General features: G+C 44.2%; 1 protein-coding gene and 1 pseudogene across 3 annotated transcripts in view; one reads left to right on the top strand and one right to left on the bottom strand.

Moving 5' to 3' along the window:
• POU6F2 (POU class 6 homeobox 2) overlaps positions 1 to 18,762 on the bottom strand; it is a 466,268-nt gene that overhangs the window by 103,077 nt on the left and 344,429 nt on the right. For all 3 annotated transcript variants that reach the window (XM_078059987.1, XM_036108955.2, XM_078059988.1), the window contains exon 5: positions 15,417 to 15,769. In XM_078059987.1, coding sequence (XP_077916113.1) covers positions 15,417 to 15,769 — 353 coding nt within the window. The remainder of the gene's footprint in view (positions 1 to 15,416; positions 15,770 to 18,762) is intronic.
• On the top strand, positions 804 to 1,443 carry LOC118546258 (small ribosomal subunit protein eS8 pseudogene; annotated as a pseudogene).

An 18,762-nucleotide genomic window follows, 5' to 3' on the forward strand; every position in this document is an offset into this window, starting at 1 on the left:
AAGAGAATGTTCCTCCTTTGCCTCCCCACTCACCACCACCCCCCCTTCCATTTGTTTGGTGTCTGATTTGTTTCTCGTTGCAGCAGGGAGGTCAGAGCCAGCCAGGAAAATGAATGGAAGCAGCCTCCTGCCCGGGCGCCTGGAGCGGGCGGGTGTTACGGATCAGCGTAAAGCCAGCTCCCTTTCCCGGGCCGGGCCGATGTAACTCACTGGAGTGGCAAATTACATCAGACCTACAGCTGTAACCCGACATTATGATTAATTTGATCAGTAATTTCTCCTGTTTTTCATTTTAATCGGTGTGACTATTCTGCTGTGGCAGGTCTTTCAGATCTAATTAAGATAAATTTCCGAGTAAAAGACTTGGCAGACTTTCCGAGTCAAATCCAGGCATCGGGTGTGAAGACCTGCAGCCCCAGTCAATCACCTTCGGGGAGGGCCGGCGCCGCACGCGGCAATCAGCCGTTCACACTTAAGCAAATTCATAATCTCCAGCACTGCTTAGTCATTCTCCCCAAAACGTCCCAGGCAGAAAAGGAAAGAATGGAAGACCCCAGACAATGTCATTTCTCCCCTTGTGCTCACACTCCGCTGATCTGCCCAGATTACGTGGATAACCTTGTAAGTGGACACTTCACAGAATCCCTGAGTTGGTGTTCCTAAAAAAATTTAAATAAATATGTGCCTATGTACATATCAAATAAACGCAACTATATATACACACGAATAGGGAGCACACATACATGTAATTAGGGAGATTGAAAGGCTACGTAATAGCTCTTTTGCAGCCAGCGTGGAGAGCGATGGGCATCTCTCCGGACAAGACCGGGGATGAGAGAAAGCCCTACCATGAGAAATGGAAGTTTGAGCTGGGAAGCCTCACTGCCAACACAAAGATTGGTCCCCACTCAAATACACACAGTCTGCTTTCTCAGGGAGGCCAGAAGAAGTCCCGTGCCTTGAGGCTGAACATGGGGGACCTGCCCTGGACTCTGAGGGTCGTAAGTGCAAAATAAGGGTTACCAATGTTGTCTACAACGCTTCCAACAACGAACTGGTCTGCACCAGTGAAGAACTGTTCCGTGCTCACTGGCAGCGTCCCGCACCGACCGTGGTAGGAGCCCCACTATGCACTGTCCCTGGGCTGCAAGAAGGGGGCCAAACTGACTGCCTAGGAAAACGAAGAAACAAAACAAAAAACAATCAAAGAAACAAAAAAAACCCCAATCAAACAAAATTCAGAAGAAATATGATGAAAGGAAAAAGAATGGCCAAATCAGCAGTCTTCTGGAGGAGTGTTCCCAGCAGGGCAAGCTTCTCGTGTGCATCTCTTCAAGAGCAGATGGCTCCGTGCTCGAGGGCAAGGAGCTAGAGTTCTAGCTGAGGAAAATCAGAGCCGGAAAGACAAATAAATCTTCCTCCCTCCTATCTTTGGTCATGTAAAAAAGGTGTTTACTGTTAAAAAAAAAAAAAGTCTACATAATACACATACAGTCTAACCCTTTGGTGCAAATACACGTCCGTCCACATATCGGACTTGGGTTGGCAGGAGTTACCAACTTATTTCCCCAGTTTGTTTTCTTTTAGGTCAATCCTTGCATTCATTTGTGTATCCTGAGGCTAGCGACTGATATTTGTACAAGTTCTGTTAGGTTTCTTCTGTTCTTTGAAGATGAAGATGTTAATGAGATTATTTTTTCCTAAAGCCATCAAATCAGTAAGACCTACCTATCCAACCTGGTAGAGGCAGACATTGGGCAAGTGTCGAGGATTTGCCTGGGTTACTGGGTCTACACGCCCACTTACAGGATGTCCAAAATGACATGCCAAGAACCTAGAAGGTGTGGATGTTCTTGAAGACTTCTCTTGCACTTTATGAAGAATACATTGCTTCACCATGATGGCACCACTCCCAATGGTCACACAGCAAATTGTCCATTCTAGCAGAAATGGCCACTTTTTAGACGTGACTAGAGAGAAGCTGTTTAATATGAATGTCATTTTGTACCCAGCTCCCACACTCCTGATGAAGAGGGGAAAGAGCTTTCACAAACCACAATATCGGATCTTTCATCAGGGAAAAAGAACTATGTTCTGACTCTGCATGGCTTCTACATTTGGAGGATGACTTTGTTCCCATTTTACATTGATGTGGGGCTTTTGCTCTTGAAGAAGTGTATTGAAATGCTGGTGTAGGAGAATCCTCCCTCACCCCTCACTGAAGCAGTCTCACGTGCAATTCCGTGGCCGTACAACAGATGGTGAGGATGCAGGAAGGGGTGATCTTCATAGTCATATAGCCAGGCCATCTAGGGCCTAAAAATTGGAATGAGACCCACTGACTTTTCAGCTCTGATTTCTCAGTGGTCACAGAAGTGGGTAGAAACGGTTCCAACAAAACTAGTAGATTTACCAAATAAAGGGAAGAATGTGTGGCTGCACCCTCACCCCTAACTTCAGAGTCTCTGGTTCGTGAGCAATGATAAGATTGAAATTGAGATCTGGAGCTACAAGAAAGAACAGAGAGGGGACAGTGAAGTCTCTCTTCTAACTGTGCAATTACCTTCAGCTTCATCTGCAAGTTAGAAATCATTATGTGATTTAAATGAGATCTCTTTAAACAGATGGAAATCCCACAATGGAAAAAAAAAAAAAGACTAAAAAGAGGCAGATGAGCACAGTAGACAAGGTTTTATGTCAGAGAGACCTTGGTTTGAATCTTGCCTCTTAGAGGTCCTTATTCCTAACTTCCTTGCCTGTGAAGTGAGCTAATGGGACATCTAAGGTTTGTTGAGCTTTGCTACTCAAGGTGTGGGCAGAGGGCCAGGCGCATCAGCCTCACCTGAGCTGGTTAGAAATGCAGAATCTGGGGTGAGCCCTCTACCCCAGAGCTACTGAATCCAAGTCTACATTTATCAAGGTCCTAGGGGAATTCATATGCAAAGAAAAGCCTGAGAAGCCCAGGTATAGATTGGATGAGACACCAACTAGCAGCAGTCTGGGCATCTAATAAACTCTCAACCAGTAGCAGATAGTTGTTCTTGTTTGGAACAAGAGGGTGTTAAAAGATTATTTATTTCTCCTATTCTGCGTTTCGGAGGTGAATCACAAGGTGTGAGGTTTTTCTGCAAATATTGGCTAATAACCCAACTTCAGAGTCTGGGAGAGGCTCCAGTGGATAACAAAGTACATTTATGGCTGTTTTCATTTCCTGATGGGCTGTGAATCTGGGGGAGGGGGAGGGTCGAAGTAACACTGGCTCAGTCTTCTTAGAAATGAAGACCTAGTTTTATTATTATTATTTTAAAGATTTTATTTATTTATTCATAAGAGACAGAGAGAGAGAGAGGCAGAGGGAGAAGCAGGCTCCCCGCTGAGCAGGGAGCCCAACGTGGGACTCGATCCCAGGACCCTGGGATCATGACCTGAGCCGAAGGCAGATGCTTAACCATCTGAGCCACCCAGGCACCCGACCTAGTTTTATTATATCATAGAAGTAAAGTTAGCACCAACTCCTGCAACTGACACGTCATGTAAAAAGTATTTTGTATAAATAAGAGGTAGGAATTTGCTTTTTTACAAATGAATAATTGGGAGCCTATTTACAAGACACTAGGTAGCTGTCCTTAACCTTGGCTCCAAGCTGGAATCACTTGGGCTTCTTTAAAAATGCTGATGCCCATGCTTTGCCCCACTTGGGTTCACCAAGTTGTTGGTATTGAAGAAAAAAACTCCACAGGGGATCCCAACATGCAGCTAATGCTGAGAACCACTGCCACTGAGTCTGTAAATTTTCTCTTAAAAAAGAAAGCAAAGAGTTGAACATAATACAAAGAAATGAACAAAATATGGTGTGGGCATGGCCACAGCTGTTTGGAGGTGACATGGCTTGGGTGAGCCAAGAAGAAGGAGGGAGGTCAGACAAGGCAGTGAGATAATGGGCCCCCATGGCCCAGAAAATATTTGATTACATGGAGGTCTGCCTTTCTGGTATGAAGATACCTCCTTTATCATTTAAGGAAGTTCAGTAGCAATGAAAATGGTATGCAAGTTGTGCCTTGAAGATGCTTAAAATGTATTCACGGTGATATTTACACTGGGGGAGCTTGGAAAATACCCCATTTTTAGTTTCTGCCTTTAATAACTTTCTGCCTTGTCAAAGTTGGTTCCAAGGCCTCTTGGGCTTTTAAGCTCTGGATTGGTCAAATTCCTTCCATGGGGTGCAGAATACTGGAGGTGGTTATTACTCTAAGGAATGTTAATTTTTAGAACCTCAGACAGAGGCACATGACGACTTTCCCTTTGATTTACAACATACAAGTTTCCAAGACAACCGGACTCAAGAGAGCTTCTTTGGGGGGAAGTGAGAGGGTTTCTCTGAAATCTTCTCCTCTCTGAACCCCTTCAACATTGCTTTGTTCTCTAAATGCCACATTCATAACCCCACAATGCAGCGACAGAGAGCTCAACTCTGGAAAGAGCGGCCAGCCTCGGGGAGGATAGGGAGCCCAGCTGAGAAAAGAAGGAGCTCCCTGACTTGGCTTCTCTTTTATGACAGTTCCATTTCTTCTGGTGTAGAAAACTAAGTGATGGTTGATCCCAGTCAAACAACAGTTCAGACAAAATGTGTCGGGCTGGAAAGTTGCATTGATCAGAGCCCAACTGGGCTTTCAGATGAGAGCCACTAGTTTCCAGAAGAGAGCCGTCGGCATCTACATGCAGGGCGCTCCCCCCACCACTGTGTTCGTCTGTGTCCTCACAGGTATCCCCACTGAGTGGCCAAGGACTGGGAAGTGCCCTTCCTGTGGACGGCCACTCTAAAGAGCACCCGAAACTTTGCCATGTGGATTCCTCTTACACATGTAAGAAGGAACTCTGCAACTGCCGTTCTCAACATGGCGCCTTTCTCTGTCTTATCTCTGTACTGAAGCCAGAATGCCCAATTTAGTTCTCCACAGAGGAGGATGAAAGAGAAGGAAAACACCAGTGTCTCCGAGGCACTACCTCTCTCTTTTTAAAATAGGAAACAAGGAAAGAGTCAGGATGGGAGCATTACCACTGAGAGAGAGTGCCCCACAGACAGAGAGTTTTGACATCTGGTACTCTAGAGGACTGACACCCGGCTTGCCATACAGATTTCAGACTGACTTGACCTGTTGTTTGGATTCCAACCACTCTTAACACCCATGGGTTGAGAAGGCGGTTGTCACGGTATTGGGGAAATGTCCTAACCACTGGAAACTCCTCAGTCAAAAGGCAGGAGGAAGGGGCTGTGGCGAGGAGGGAGCATGCCCTCTCTGTCCTGTTGATTCCGTGGGGCTGCCAGGGGTCATGGGGCCCAGGGGTACCCTGCTGTCACTTCTCCATGCCCTGGCATGGGGAGCCACGACTCCAGGTACAGTGCTGTGTAAACAGGAGCAATAATGGGCAGGGAAGAAGAGGAAGGGGGGAAGCCCAGCTGAAGGAGAAGCTCTCCAAGACCTCAGCTGCCTTGAACGGCAGCTCAGGCAGACCTTCCCTTAATTTTTTGACCCACTGGTTTTTCTCATTGCCAACTGTAAGGACCATCCTTGGTTTCAGCTTTCCCTGCTCTTGCTTTGGTTTTGAGTTTTTTCTTCCTTCTTTCCCCACTTTTTTATACTTTGTTTTCTTTACTGTCCAGTCCATAGGATTTGGTCTGTGGATTTTTGCATGATGTTCTAGGTAAGAAAATGCAAGATTATTTTAGTTGTGTGGATGCTGCGATAATTTAGAGAAGGAAGCCTTAGAGTCGTTGCTGAGGGATTTTCCATGGAATATTAATTAGTGTTATGTGGGGAAAAAAAGGTTCAGTGGTTACATAAGTTTGAGAATTTCTTGGTTAAATAATGTTGACTAGATATCTCTACTGCAGGATGTGTCTTACTATTCATTGGTGTCTTTTGGTGTCTTACTATTCATTGAGAAACATCTAGGAGTGGCATGCAGTGTGTGGTATCTGCCTCTCTCTCTCTCTCTATCCATTCATCCACCTAACCACCCATCCATCTTATCTATCTATCCATCCATCCTATCATCTATCTATCTATCACCTATCTATCTAATCTATCTATCCATCCATCCATCATCTATCTCTCTGTCCATTCACATCCATCCAATCTATCCATCCATCAAATCTATCCATCTATCCATCCATCCATCCATCTGTCATCTACCTACCTACCATAAAAGCTGTTTTCAATGCAATTTCTTTGGCCTGGGTGTTTTGTGGAAGACACTTTGGGAAATTTTGCCTTAGAAAATGCTGGCAGCCAAATAGGGGAATAAGAATATATTACTCACCAACAACCCAAATGAACAATTGCAGAGGCAGTAAAATATAAATGGAGATGCTCTGAAGTCTGACAGTAATGTTGAGGAAGTTCCTTCAGCTTTCTGACAGTCTGCTTCCCTGGATCTGAACCGAAGATAATTTTTGCCTCTTCTAGGCTCTTGTGAGGAGGAAATGAGAGGCCAAAGTATTCAGAAAGTATAAGAGACATAGATAGAGTCGATAAATGATAATGGTTATTCCAGGAGATCAATGCATGAAATGCTGTCTGTAAAAGGCACTTTGTAAATTTTAAAACACACTGCAAATATTGGCCACATATTATCAGGAGTCTTTCTTGAGTATTGCATACTTGTTGTGGGTTATGGTGTGGTACATACATTGTTCTTTCTTTCCATGGAATTCAAACCACCTTATTTGTGTTATTTCATAAATAGAATGTGGAGCTGGAAAGAGCTGTAAGATCGTCTAATACAAACTTTTCATATACTAAGTGACACAACGGAGGCCCTGAGATTAGGCGACTTGCCCAAGGTCACACAGTGGCAGAATCGGGATCACCAAGATTCTTCCTGTTCACCCACATACTAAAACCCACAACTTTGGGAATTTAGAAGGAAAAAAATAATTTTTGGATCTTAATAACATTGGTGGAGAATCTGATGTTCTGTGGGTTGAGTGAGAATTCTTTAAGATTACAGGAGCACATGGTTACAATTCTCTTTCTTCCTGCTCCTCACCTTCTCCAAGGCCTTTGTGCAGGCTTGCCCTTGCTGTGTGTGCCTCAGCCTCCCTCTGCCATGTTCCCCTCCTCAGAAAGCCTCCTCAGTTCTCCGACTGGACTCCGCAAAACTTGTGTGTGATTATTAGCCTCATGTTAGCTTAGATGGGTTTTGCTGTGGTGTGCAGTGCATGGTTCTATTGTGGGCACATGCATTTTTATATTCCCATGAATATTTGCTTTTTATTCAACTTCGAGGGGTCTTTTTGTCTCCTGTCCCCCTCAGATGATGGTATCGGTAGTCAAGAAAGGAAAGAAGGCAGGCAGGATACTGGTATTTTTTCAGTACCAGCTATCTATCAGGAACTCTCACATAAGTCATCTCATTTACTCCTCACATCATCCCTTCAGCCAAGGAGGAAATCGAGGCCAAGGATGGGCTGACCCCAAGGGCCCAGCATTCATTCAAGTTCAAGTCTGTCTGCTTCTAAAAACCATGTTCTCTACGGCACCACATTGTCTGTTCTGCAAACCTTCCCTGGGGCCACCGTGCACACCACAGGCGCTCAATAAATGTTTGCAGATCATGATAGAAGTGCTTTCTCTACAACCTGGAGAAAATTCACTTGCAGTCTATACTGTGGAAGTCAATTTAAAAGCCTGTGGAAAATGTATCCCAAACCTGTGGGAAATGAATTGAGGCTCAAATACGAGGAATAATGCTTGATCGTGCAAGCCCCAGCATAAAGACTGGCTGTATTTTGCTCATTCAGAGTGAAGTGCCAGCCGGCACATTTGGGGTGCCTCAAATTTCCACTAAAACCTGCATCTATGCACACGGAGGCAAAACGGTTTCAGAAATATTCTGAACTAGACTTGGGAGATTCGCTTATCAGCCCCATCGGACAGACAGGGATGGAACTGGACGTCGTGTGTGGCTCTAGTCTCATTGCTGAGCTCACTGCAGACAAGCCACGGATCTGCCCATTGTCATGCTCAGAGCGGGCTGCTTTCCGGGGGAAGTTATAACTTGCCATGTTCAAATGCAACAATAATCTCTCCACCCCCTTTGAGTCTGGCACCCTCGCTATCTATCGCTACTTGACGTGAGCTTCCATAGTCAGTGAACATGCTGTCTGCTTTGTTAAACCCTTTTCTACATGATTTGACTAATCTACACAGCACTACCCAGAAATGGTAAATCTAGACAATGACAAAGAAGCACTGCACTATATAAGTATATTCTTGGTAAACTAATTTTCCCCCTGCCACTTTCAAAGCAATATAAACTTTGTTGTTCCTCCTGGATCTCAAATGCTTGTAATAAATTCTTTGAAATGTCAGTAATGTTGAACTGAGGGTTTGTTTTTTTTTTTTAAGGAGATTTTCTTTCTTTCATAAAAGGAAAAATTGTCCCTTGCAGAGAATGTGGATAAACATGCTTTGTTTATTTTATTCCGTGCTAAGTACGGTTGGGTAAAGGGACTCCTGTTTCCCACCCAACCTCTTCCTGAAAGAGTGGCTGATGAATGAAACCTTCAACTTACTGGACAGTAGTATAAACAGAAATAAACTCATGCTCTTTCTTATCTGTAGTATAATCAACATTTGCTTTACGTATTTATAGCCTATAACGCATTTCCATCAGTACGTTATATTTAATCTCCATGATAATTCTCTGGGTTTGGGTGGATTTTTCTCCTCCAGAGTAATGAATTTTCTTTTGGTTCTTTAGCCCAAGAGGAAGCTTTACTCATACTGCATGGACTCTTCCCGGTTTTGAAAGCTCCTCACAGCCTGAGTCGCTCTGGGAGAATGGTGCCTGCACAGTGATACTTTGTCCATTGTCACCAAACTTACTTGTTTTCATAAAACCATAAATCAGTTCAGTGAAAAATGTCAACCAAATTAAAAACATTTCAATCCAATCAATGATTGGTTTATTAGACCCGTGCATACACAGTTTATTGAGGATGGATTTCCATCACACCCCTCTGCTCCGATCCACTCTCCAACACACACTTGCCTTTCTACTGTGCAAAATTTGGTGCAATTGCCAAGTTCAGCTGGAAAGTGGGATCCAAGACCTGGATGGAATTTACAGTGGACACAATGTCACTGGCCTTGGAGGATATCTGCCAACTAAATCATTTACGCAGCTGGTACCCTAACAGTGGGGGTTGAGGGTGAGGGAAGTGAAGAAGTCATCTCAAGCATAAAATTTGTTTGCCCCAAAACACAGTCATCAAGATGAACAACATCTAATGTGATATTTTAAAAAATCAAAATGAATGCAAAAAATTCATGATCAACAAAATCAGTATTGCTGATTTTCCTCGTCTCAGACTCCAGTATGACTCCAGTTGTTATTGATCCTATATCCAAAACTTTGATATTCAGTGCATCATGGATTTTGGCATTCATTTTGATTTTTTAAAATACTGCATTAAAATATTATCATCAGGGTGCCTGGGTGGCTCAGTCGGTTAAGCGTCTGCCTTTGGCTCAGATCATGATCTCAGGGTCCTGGGATCGAGCCCCGCATCTGGCTCCCTGCTCAGCAGGAAGCCTGCTTCTCCCTTTCCCTCTGCCCCTCCCCTCCCACTCATGTTCTCTCTTGCTCGCTCTACTTTCTCTCTCTCTCTCAAATAAATAAATTTTAAAAAATCTTTAAAAAACTATTATCTATCTTGACAATTGCACTTTAGGGGGCACCTTGAGTTTTGCATCTGAGTGCATCCCTTGCCTCACCTTAGTCTTGGTCCAGGCTAGAGAATTCTACACTGTGATTCAGCCTCATGTGGGCAAGGAGATGTCTGAGCTCTCTTAGAATCACCAAGGCCAGAAAGGGGTTATATGACTATAACTACAAAGGGTAGCAGAATATGCCGCCCCACAAGGTGTCACTTCAGCATGAGGATTATTTTGAGTTGAAGACAATCGAAAAGTAGATATAAGAAAAGCTCTCTGACATTCCCTTATTTGCCAAAAGCAGGACACAGATGTGCTAAAATGTCCCTCCCTCCCCTTTCTACCAAGAAGGACAGCAGTTGGTGACTGGGAACAACTCGAAACCCTTTTCAGCATGAGAGGAATCGATAACAGATCTTGCTGAGATTAGCCTTTACTTCCTATGAAATTCCCAGTATCGGGGCACCTGGGTGGCGTAGTCGGTGAAGCGTCCGACTCTTGGTTTCCGCTCAGGTCATGATCTCAGGGTCATGATCTCAGGGTCATGAGATGGAGCCCCGTGTCCAGCTTTGGGCTCCAGGCTCCACGCTCAGTGCAGAGTCTGCTTAAGACTCTCTCTCCCTCTCCCTCTGTCCCTCCCCATCATGTGCACGCACTCACATTTTCTCTCTTTTTCTCTAACATAGATAAATCTTAAAAAATAAATAAATAAATAAATTCCCCATATTTGTCTTCCCACAATTTGCCACCCCTAGAAGCTCCAAGTCCTTCTCCTTTGTCACTTCTCTACCGATGTATCGTTCTTTTGTTAAAATGCTATGTAAACCCACCCCCTTTGAGTTACTCATCACTGAGTGCTCGCATGTGTGATGCCCAAGTTAATAAACTCCTATTTGTTTTCCTCCTGTTAGTCTGTCTTTTGTTAGTCTAATTTATGGGCCCCGGCCTGAGAAGCTGGGATAAGGAGAGAAAAAAGATTGTTTTTGCCCTGCACCTGCATGGGTCACCCAACACAGTTTCAGAGGTTTTAATATAAAACTGCAAATAAAGTGGAAGACGGAGCTCGAGAAAGTGTTTAATTTTACCCCCCGTCCTTAGAGATGAAAAAACTTAGACCCACAAAGTTTTGACTAATTCCATGCTAAATTAAGACTAACTGCTAGAGAAAAAGGAGAGTGGCCCAGGGCACTGAGCTTTTCTTTTCTTTTTTTTTTTAAGTTTTTATTTTAATTCCAGTTAGTTAACATAGAGCATTATTCTGAGCCTTTCTATAGGAAGAAGTCCCCTGTTGGAGACCATTTGCTTTAAAAAAGATGAAAGTCATGTTTGTCTAACTGCTTCCCAAAGGGTTGGGCTCTTTGTCTTAAAATGGGATGATGTACCATCCTCTCTGTAACTCAACACACTTTGGAACTTACGAGAAGATCAGGAGGCTGGGTCCGCTGCATAGCAGAGGTGGAATTTGGACGCGGTTTTACTGCCAGACGCCTGAGTGGTAACAAGACCTTTACCTTGGCAAATGCACACGGTCGAGAACAATTTTACACTATCTTTCGAGCAACTTCACCTCTGAGGAGGTGACCGTGCCCCTCATTCCTCATCCAAGCACAGATAACTTTCCCTCCCCTAACTGCTTCCACTGATCTCTCTCTCCCTCTGTTACTTATTAAAATGTGCAATACAACAAGAAAAGGAAAAGATTATCCTGTCTCCTGCCATGCAAGATGGCATGAGGAAGGCCAAGGTTAAATGCAGCATTTGGTTTCTTAAGCTTCTCTAATGCATAGGTGTGGAAAAGCAATCTGGGACCAGAGTTTACAGCGGTGACTCTCTGAGGATAAAAACTTGAGTTTAATTTGGACTCTCTGGCTAAGATAAAATCTGCTTCTGCTATCATTATCCCACTTATGTTTGTCCCCACTCTCTTTCCACTCTGCCACCCAGCTGAGTGGGAAGAAATTAACCTGACCTTGAAGAATACCCAGAGAATCCTGAGGACCATCGAGTTTTCAGTGGCCATGTTTCAGAGGCCTACCAACATTTACATAGACTCATGGGCCTGAAAGGGATCTTAAAAATTATCTAGACCACAGATTTAACAGACGAGAAAATGAAGTCCAAAGAGCTAAAGTGACTTGTCCAAAGTGGTCAGCTAGTTAGTTGGAAGAAGAGTCAGAACGAGAATGAGACCTCGAAGCCCTGTGGCACCATGACTAGTCTCCAACCATGTCCGGCTCATCTCCAGATCACTGATGAAGGAACATGCATGCCCCAGGACTTTTATACAATGTTTATAATTTCCCTAGGGCAAATAAAAACTCCCAAGGAATGGGCTCAAGACAAGCCATCTCAAAGGTCAGGGAAAGGAGGTATTTCAATATTCTTTAGGGTCTTTATCCGGATCAAAATTGTATATTCAAATTAGAATTAAACATTGTTTTTTCTATCTAGGAATGAGACCCTATGTTTTCTCCCCCAAAAGTTGCTTCTGTTTATGTTTCTGATCTGCTCCTACCCAACACATTCTGTATTTCTAGTTTTAGATTCTGGCACAGCCCGTGGCCAGTGGGTTAGGGCAAAAGTATGAAGTATGGATTGATATTTATCCTGGAATCTGCGGATTAAATTCAACCCACCGATGTGTTTTGTAAATCCAAGTCTGTTTTTCTTATTTATACTGAGAAGTATAAATTCTCTCCTCATCCCTCCTGAGAATGAATTTGTGGGTGGGTAGCTCTTGAGTCTGAATGAAGATTCTAAAGACAGCTCTCCGGGGGCCAGCTTCTGGTGCTCATGCTGGACAACCGCTCACCTATAACCCTGAGCAATCAAAATTAGTTCTCTGAAGTGATCATCCTCGAGACTCCTATCTGTCTTGAAGCAACAACCGGGTTTTGTAAATGAAGTCAATTTCATGGACTTGAGTAAAAGGGTGAAAAACTTATATTGCAGTCTTAGAGAAAAACCGGACAAGAACTATTTGGAGAATTTCAGTCTAGAGTGATACGGCCTGCCAGTGGTCTTCATCTTTTTTTTCATCTCGAGAAATGACCTCACCCAGTGAGACCCACACAAGCCACTTTTATTTATTTATTTTTTTCTGAAGCTACGACAGCTTCTGCACATTGTAGAAGTAATTATTATCCTTCAAAGTTGTTTGTTTGTTTGTTTTAAACCTTCCGAATTACTGGTTTTCTCTGACAACCTAAGTTGCATTGTTCTTCTCTCTCAAGCAGAGTTTGAAACATGTGGAAGGACAAAGCCCACGTGAAAATAAAGAATCGTAAACTAGAATGTAAACTGTCATATATGAATTTAGTTGATCTTTGTTCCCTTTAATAATCTTCAAACAAAACACCTTATTCTGGTTCATAAAGATCATTACCTTTGAGAGTTAAATATCTTTGCAGGTCCTTTTAAAGTTTTCTTTTTAAAAAGTTCAAACTTTCATGTTCCACAAACTCAAAAACCTTTCAACTAGTGTAGGAAAAAAAAAAACAGTATTTCAAAACCATGGAATTCTCCATTTATTTTACACATGTCTATCGTGAAGGGAAAAAAAAAATCCTTTTATTCCTACTGATATATATTTATTCAAAATTAGTTCTCTAGCTACTCGGTAACATTTTTAAAAGCTCTACTGAATCATTCTTTCAGTGGTCATCCATTAGATCCACAGAAGTTAGAGTATTAAGTTAAAACCCCGAGAACAAAAAATTAGAATTATTCTCTCAAGGTTATAAGGAATGAAATGTGGCTCCGAGCCTTCATTTCTTGCAAAAATAATGCCACACGAAATGTATCCCCTGGACTTTCATAGGAAACCATTAGGACAACTCTTGGAAATTCTCCTAATAGAATTTATTTCCATGGGGGAGACTGATCACCTCATCCACAAGTCCTGTCAAGAGCCATTCAAATGGGCTGTCTATACCTGGCTTTCACTGGCCAACAGAGATTTATAAGATGTTGACAGTGTTCAGAAAAGACTGATATCCACAGAGCTCGAAGTTTCACTCCACTATAAGAAACACTGGACTCTGTAAGACAACTGAGGACCGAGCTAAGTAACCTCATCCCTCAGAGCAGGACAAGCTTTTTCTTTATTTCACCCATTTGGTGGCTCAGGTAGAGGAAGTGTTTGACCGGATGGTGTATAGGTCCGTCTAATTTAACTGCTCCTAAAAAGTATTAAACTCATTCTTTGGAATAATAGAGTTGAATTCCGAATGCTAAAAACATTAGGATGGCTACAATCCTGCATCTTGGAAGTCTGATCGTACCTATTTTCTCTGTAGATGTCAATGCCCACCGAAGACTTTTATAGCGTGTGTTCATGTCAGTCCCGGTCAAAGGTATTACGCTGCATCACACTGGTAAGATTTTTAAAAATACATCTTCAAACCCGCCTCAAGAGAACGTTCACGTTGAAAGTAGCCATGACCCAAGTGCCAGGGAAAACGCAATTACTCATCTCACTCAAATGCTTTCATTTCCAAGAAAACTTTGGGCCACCATTGAGAATTCAAGTTCACAGGAACAAAGTTAAGGGACAACAAACAAAGTGAGTTCTAAAATACTAAGTCTCTAATCCATTTGCCTTTCTGTCCGTGTGTCATTCCAGCGTGACCTTGCACACTTTGCTGTTGAGGACCTAAGGATGCATTACGACTGTCCCCCTCAGGTAGGGGAGGGCTGCGCGTGCCCCACGAGCGAGGATCAAGGAGGGGGCTGAGTTGGCATTTGAAATGAGTGCCTAGGCTGCTCACTTTGTACTAAATCATCTGTCATCTCACTGGGGAACCCAGCCTTATGTAAGGCAAAACCTGGGCTATTCATTTCTGGATCTGAGGTGTTGACATGGCGGTCATTATGTTTTGAAGCTAATTTATTTTAAAGGCATCTATGTTAGGAATAGCTCTCTGAACTTCAAAGTTATGTATTCCTGAGTGAGGGGAGAGTAAAGATCAGCTTTCATAATTAGCCTGAATATCTATTTTTTTGATTCCCTCAGCCTCAAGGTAATAAAGGAAATGTACGGAAGCTTTATTATTTTATAAAGATGCGGATTTGTTGTGGCTCTGTGCATCGTTTTAGAGTGCTTGTTGGTCCATGGTTGGAATGGTTGGAATCTGGGACACAGACTGGGGCTGAATTTCTTTACCCTCCTAACCCCAGAGAGTCTTTAGAAAAATAGAAACAAAAGAGCACAAAGTACTTAAGGTAAGACACTGTTGTATTCATAATATAGAGAAATAACCACCATGCCTCATGGACAGGAGATGCAGTTCTCCACGGGGCTACAAAACTGTGCTAGTAATAATTTTAATTGGATGCTATCTTTGCTGCCTTCAGAAAGTATCATAAAATGGAATTATTACAGGCTACAAGTGCACTTCCAGGGCTGGCCTCTCACAGGAGGAAACAGAAAACATTTATCCATTGGAGGACAACATCAATGGGCTTCTATTTGTTTCGTTTACATGCATCCCCAGCTGCCTGCTATTCGCTTCCTCCTCCCTGGGTCTGAGATCAGTTTGAATGAGGCGCTGCAGCCCGGGCCGCTAAGTTTTGCGGGCCCTGGGCCTCGGTGCGGGGGCGGGGGGGGGGCGGCAGGGGAATGGTGGGGGGACGGCGCCAGCCCCGAGGGCAGGTCCCCGGGGCTCGCGGGGCGGGGCGGGGCGGGGAGCATACCTGCAGAGGATTGGGTGGCGTGAGCGGCGACGGAAGGCCATGTCCCGGAGACTGGCTGCGTTTCTGAGGGGGGCTTGCACTCTGCTGAGTTGGAGACGGTTGGTTCTGGTTCTGGTTCTGGCTCTGGCTCTGGGGGTGGGGGTGGGGCTGAGGCTGCGGGGGCTGAGCTGGCGGAGCCGGCGGCTGCTGGGAGGCGGGAGGCGGCGGCGGCTGCTGGGGCGGGGCGGGCTGGGGCTGCGGCTGCGGGGGCTGCGGGGGCGCCTGCGGCCCGGGCGGCGGCGGCGGCGGCGGCGGCGGCTGGAGCTGCTGGAGCTGCTGGAGCTGCTGGAGCTGGGAGTTCAGGGATGAGGTAGCTACAAGGAGAGAAAGGGAACGTGCAGTTGAAACACACACGACCACATCTGGCGGGGTCTCTGACAGCTTGCTCTGTGCGAGCAGAAGGAGTTTGCTCTCCCGCCCTCATCTCTTCGGGGCGGAGGTTGCGGGGGGCGGTGGGGGCGCTGGGAGAAAAGAGGCGCTTCGTGGGGGAGATTTTAAAATTTGGAGAGGCCCAGCCTGGCCCCCATCAGGCGTGGCTTTCAAGGGTATGGAGCGATGGCAGCCGGGGCTGTGCCAGAACGGAGTAACGTTTACCTGCTTTCTCTCTCTCTCTCTCCCGTCCCGCACTGGCTTGGGAAAGACACTGAGGCTTTCAAGATTGCCTCTTGAGTGTAAAAGTTCAACCCCTTTAATTCTTTTGGCACATGCCCAACTGGAGTTAAGAACAAAAACTAAACTGTTTGCAATCTGCTTTTGCTCAAGAGTCCCATCAGTGCCGTCTCCGCCACCTGCTACTTCAGACCGCGCCAATTTGCTTAGACATGTTAGTTTCGAGTTTCTACACTTTTGGTGGTTTTTTTTTTTTTTTTTTTTTTCCTTAAACATGGTACATGCTTCTCGGTTTTGCAGAGACAAAAGTCTGAGTCTGAATATTTTGCCTGCTGATCAAAGAGACAGGGCCCCCTCACCCTCCACCTCCAAACTGGAAGGGTACAAGTAGGCTACTGTGAACCCTACAGTGGTAACTAGACATGTTAGCACGTCAAAAACAGGCCAGGAACGGAGAGAATGAAATCATCTTTGTAAGATTTCCTTGTTAGTTGAAAAGTAAGACCAGCTTCTTAACACTGAACACGCTAAATTTGTTCTCATATGCCCATCTACTATTGGACAATTTCTGCAGCAGGAAGACTGTTAGTTGGGCCAAAGAAGGATGTAGAGAAAATTACTGTTACAAGTTCACTTCCTTCTCCCGAATCTCAGTCTAAAAGCTTTCCAACAAACTTACCAACAAATATAAGGATCAGTGTTGAACCTGTAGGCCTTGGCTGAAATGTTTTCCTGCTTCTCCCTTACCTAGAATGTCAACATTTTCAACAGTAATGTTTGTAACATTAAACTAGTTCCTATTTTTTTTTTTTTTTAAATGCTCCTTTAAGGACACCTGGGTGGCTCAGTCAGTCAAGTGTCTGCCTTTGGCTCACGTCATGATCCCAGAATCCTGGGATCGAGTCCTGCATCAGGCTCCTTGCTTGGCGGGGAGCCTGCTTCTCCCTCTGCCTTCTACTCCCCCTGCTTGTACGATCTCTCTCTCTCTCTCTGTCAAATAAATAAATAAAATCTTTTAAAAAATGCTCCTTTAGAAAACATCTACTGGTTCTGTAAAGTGGAATATTGCATTACCTGCCTTCACACAACAAATAGGTTCTTGAGAAGCATGTGCACATTGAACCATATATTGAGGACACCCAGAGAACTTGGTAAGAAAATCAAGCAGTGACTCTGTAAATTTAAGAATCGTTTTGTTAAATTTATTGAACATCAGCAATGCACTAGTACTGTGCCTAGGGATATACAGGATTTAAGGAGACAATCCTGCCTTCAAGGAGTTCATAGTCTATTTCTGGAGTTAAGATTAACTCATAAAAAACAATCGATTCTGGGGGTAACTGTTAAAGAGTTCTGCTGATGGTAGACCAGAAGGACCCAGGGAATCAAGACAGGGGTTTTCTGTTGGGTCAGAGAGGCCAAGGCAGTGTCCGTGGAGGTTGTGGAACGAGAGCAGAGAGGGTTCGAGAGAGGGAGGGTCATTCCTCGAAAGGAAGGAAGAGAGGATATTACGATTTGGAATGTGAGAAACGTCCAGATGACACATGGCTCAGGTGATATTGCTGAAGGACAACGTGGAGAATGGACTGCCTGCAACGGGGGGTCTGGGAAGTTTGAATGATTTTCGAACTTAGAGAAGGTGGAGAGCCTATCTTTTGAAAGTGGTGCGAAGATCACTCCCAATTAGCCTCTGGTGTTAAGTCAGATTTTAAATTTATAATCGGGTTTGTTTATTATTATTATTATTTTTTTAATTGGGTTTGTTCAAAGCCAGGCACACTTGTATCGGTGAAATGGTAGCTTGACAGCTCCCGGGGGCACCAAATACCAATCTGTGCTCTCAGGTCCCTTGTAGAGCTTCCATGTTGGACAGGTTGGGACGGCAAGTGCTCACTGGGTTGGTGAATTACTCTAGGTCTATTCAAGTACTCGGTGCAGTGTGTGTCCTGCCTTACATGGAAGTCCAGGGTGCTCTGGGACTCCAGAGGTAGAGGTAGTGTGTATGAGACAGGGCCACAAAAATACCCAGTCAATGGAAACTCTCTGAAGCTTCTGCTCCATTCTGCTGCAAACCTAAAAATGCTCTAAGAAATTAAGTCTCTCTAGAAAAAGTACCCAGTCATCCCATGTATTGGAACCTTAAGAGAATGGCCTGGTTTTGTCACCCGTCCATTCCTATTGTACAAAATCACATTTTATTGAAGATTTGGGAGCCCTGCTCAATTCTGACCTACCAGGATCTCCCGCAATCTGGAGGGTCCTGGGGGAATGGGGTTTGATCTCTCCTTTGGTGGAGTTTACAGATTTCGGGAATCTGATTGCATCTGGCCTCCTGCCTGATTCAAATCAAGCCTGTCCTGCTTCCTTTCAGGTGGAGAGCACACCTGTCAGTGCTTATTTTCATGGTTGACTTAAATACCATACTGTTTCATTTTGGTTAGAAAAGCATTTATCTAAATCGGCATTTAGAAACAGGAATAGACTGGGGAATATTGGCAGACAGATATTGGCAGATGGGTAGGTGCAGCAGACCCTAACCTACTAATGAGACACGGTTCCAAATATGTCTTCGTTCCTTTATGTTGGTGCGTTCACATTGTTTGGCTATTTCTTTCCCATAATCTGAAGCTTGCCTGGAAAGGCATTAAATTAACCTAAATGAAACCTCTTTGAGTTACATACACTAATTTGGCATCTG

Source organism: Halichoerus grypus, chromosome 12, assembly GCF_964656455.1.
Source record: "Halichoerus grypus chromosome 12, mHalGry1.hap1.1, whole genome shotgun sequence".
NCBI lineage: Eukaryota > Metazoa > Chordata > Mammalia > Carnivora > Phocidae > Halichoerus > Halichoerus grypus.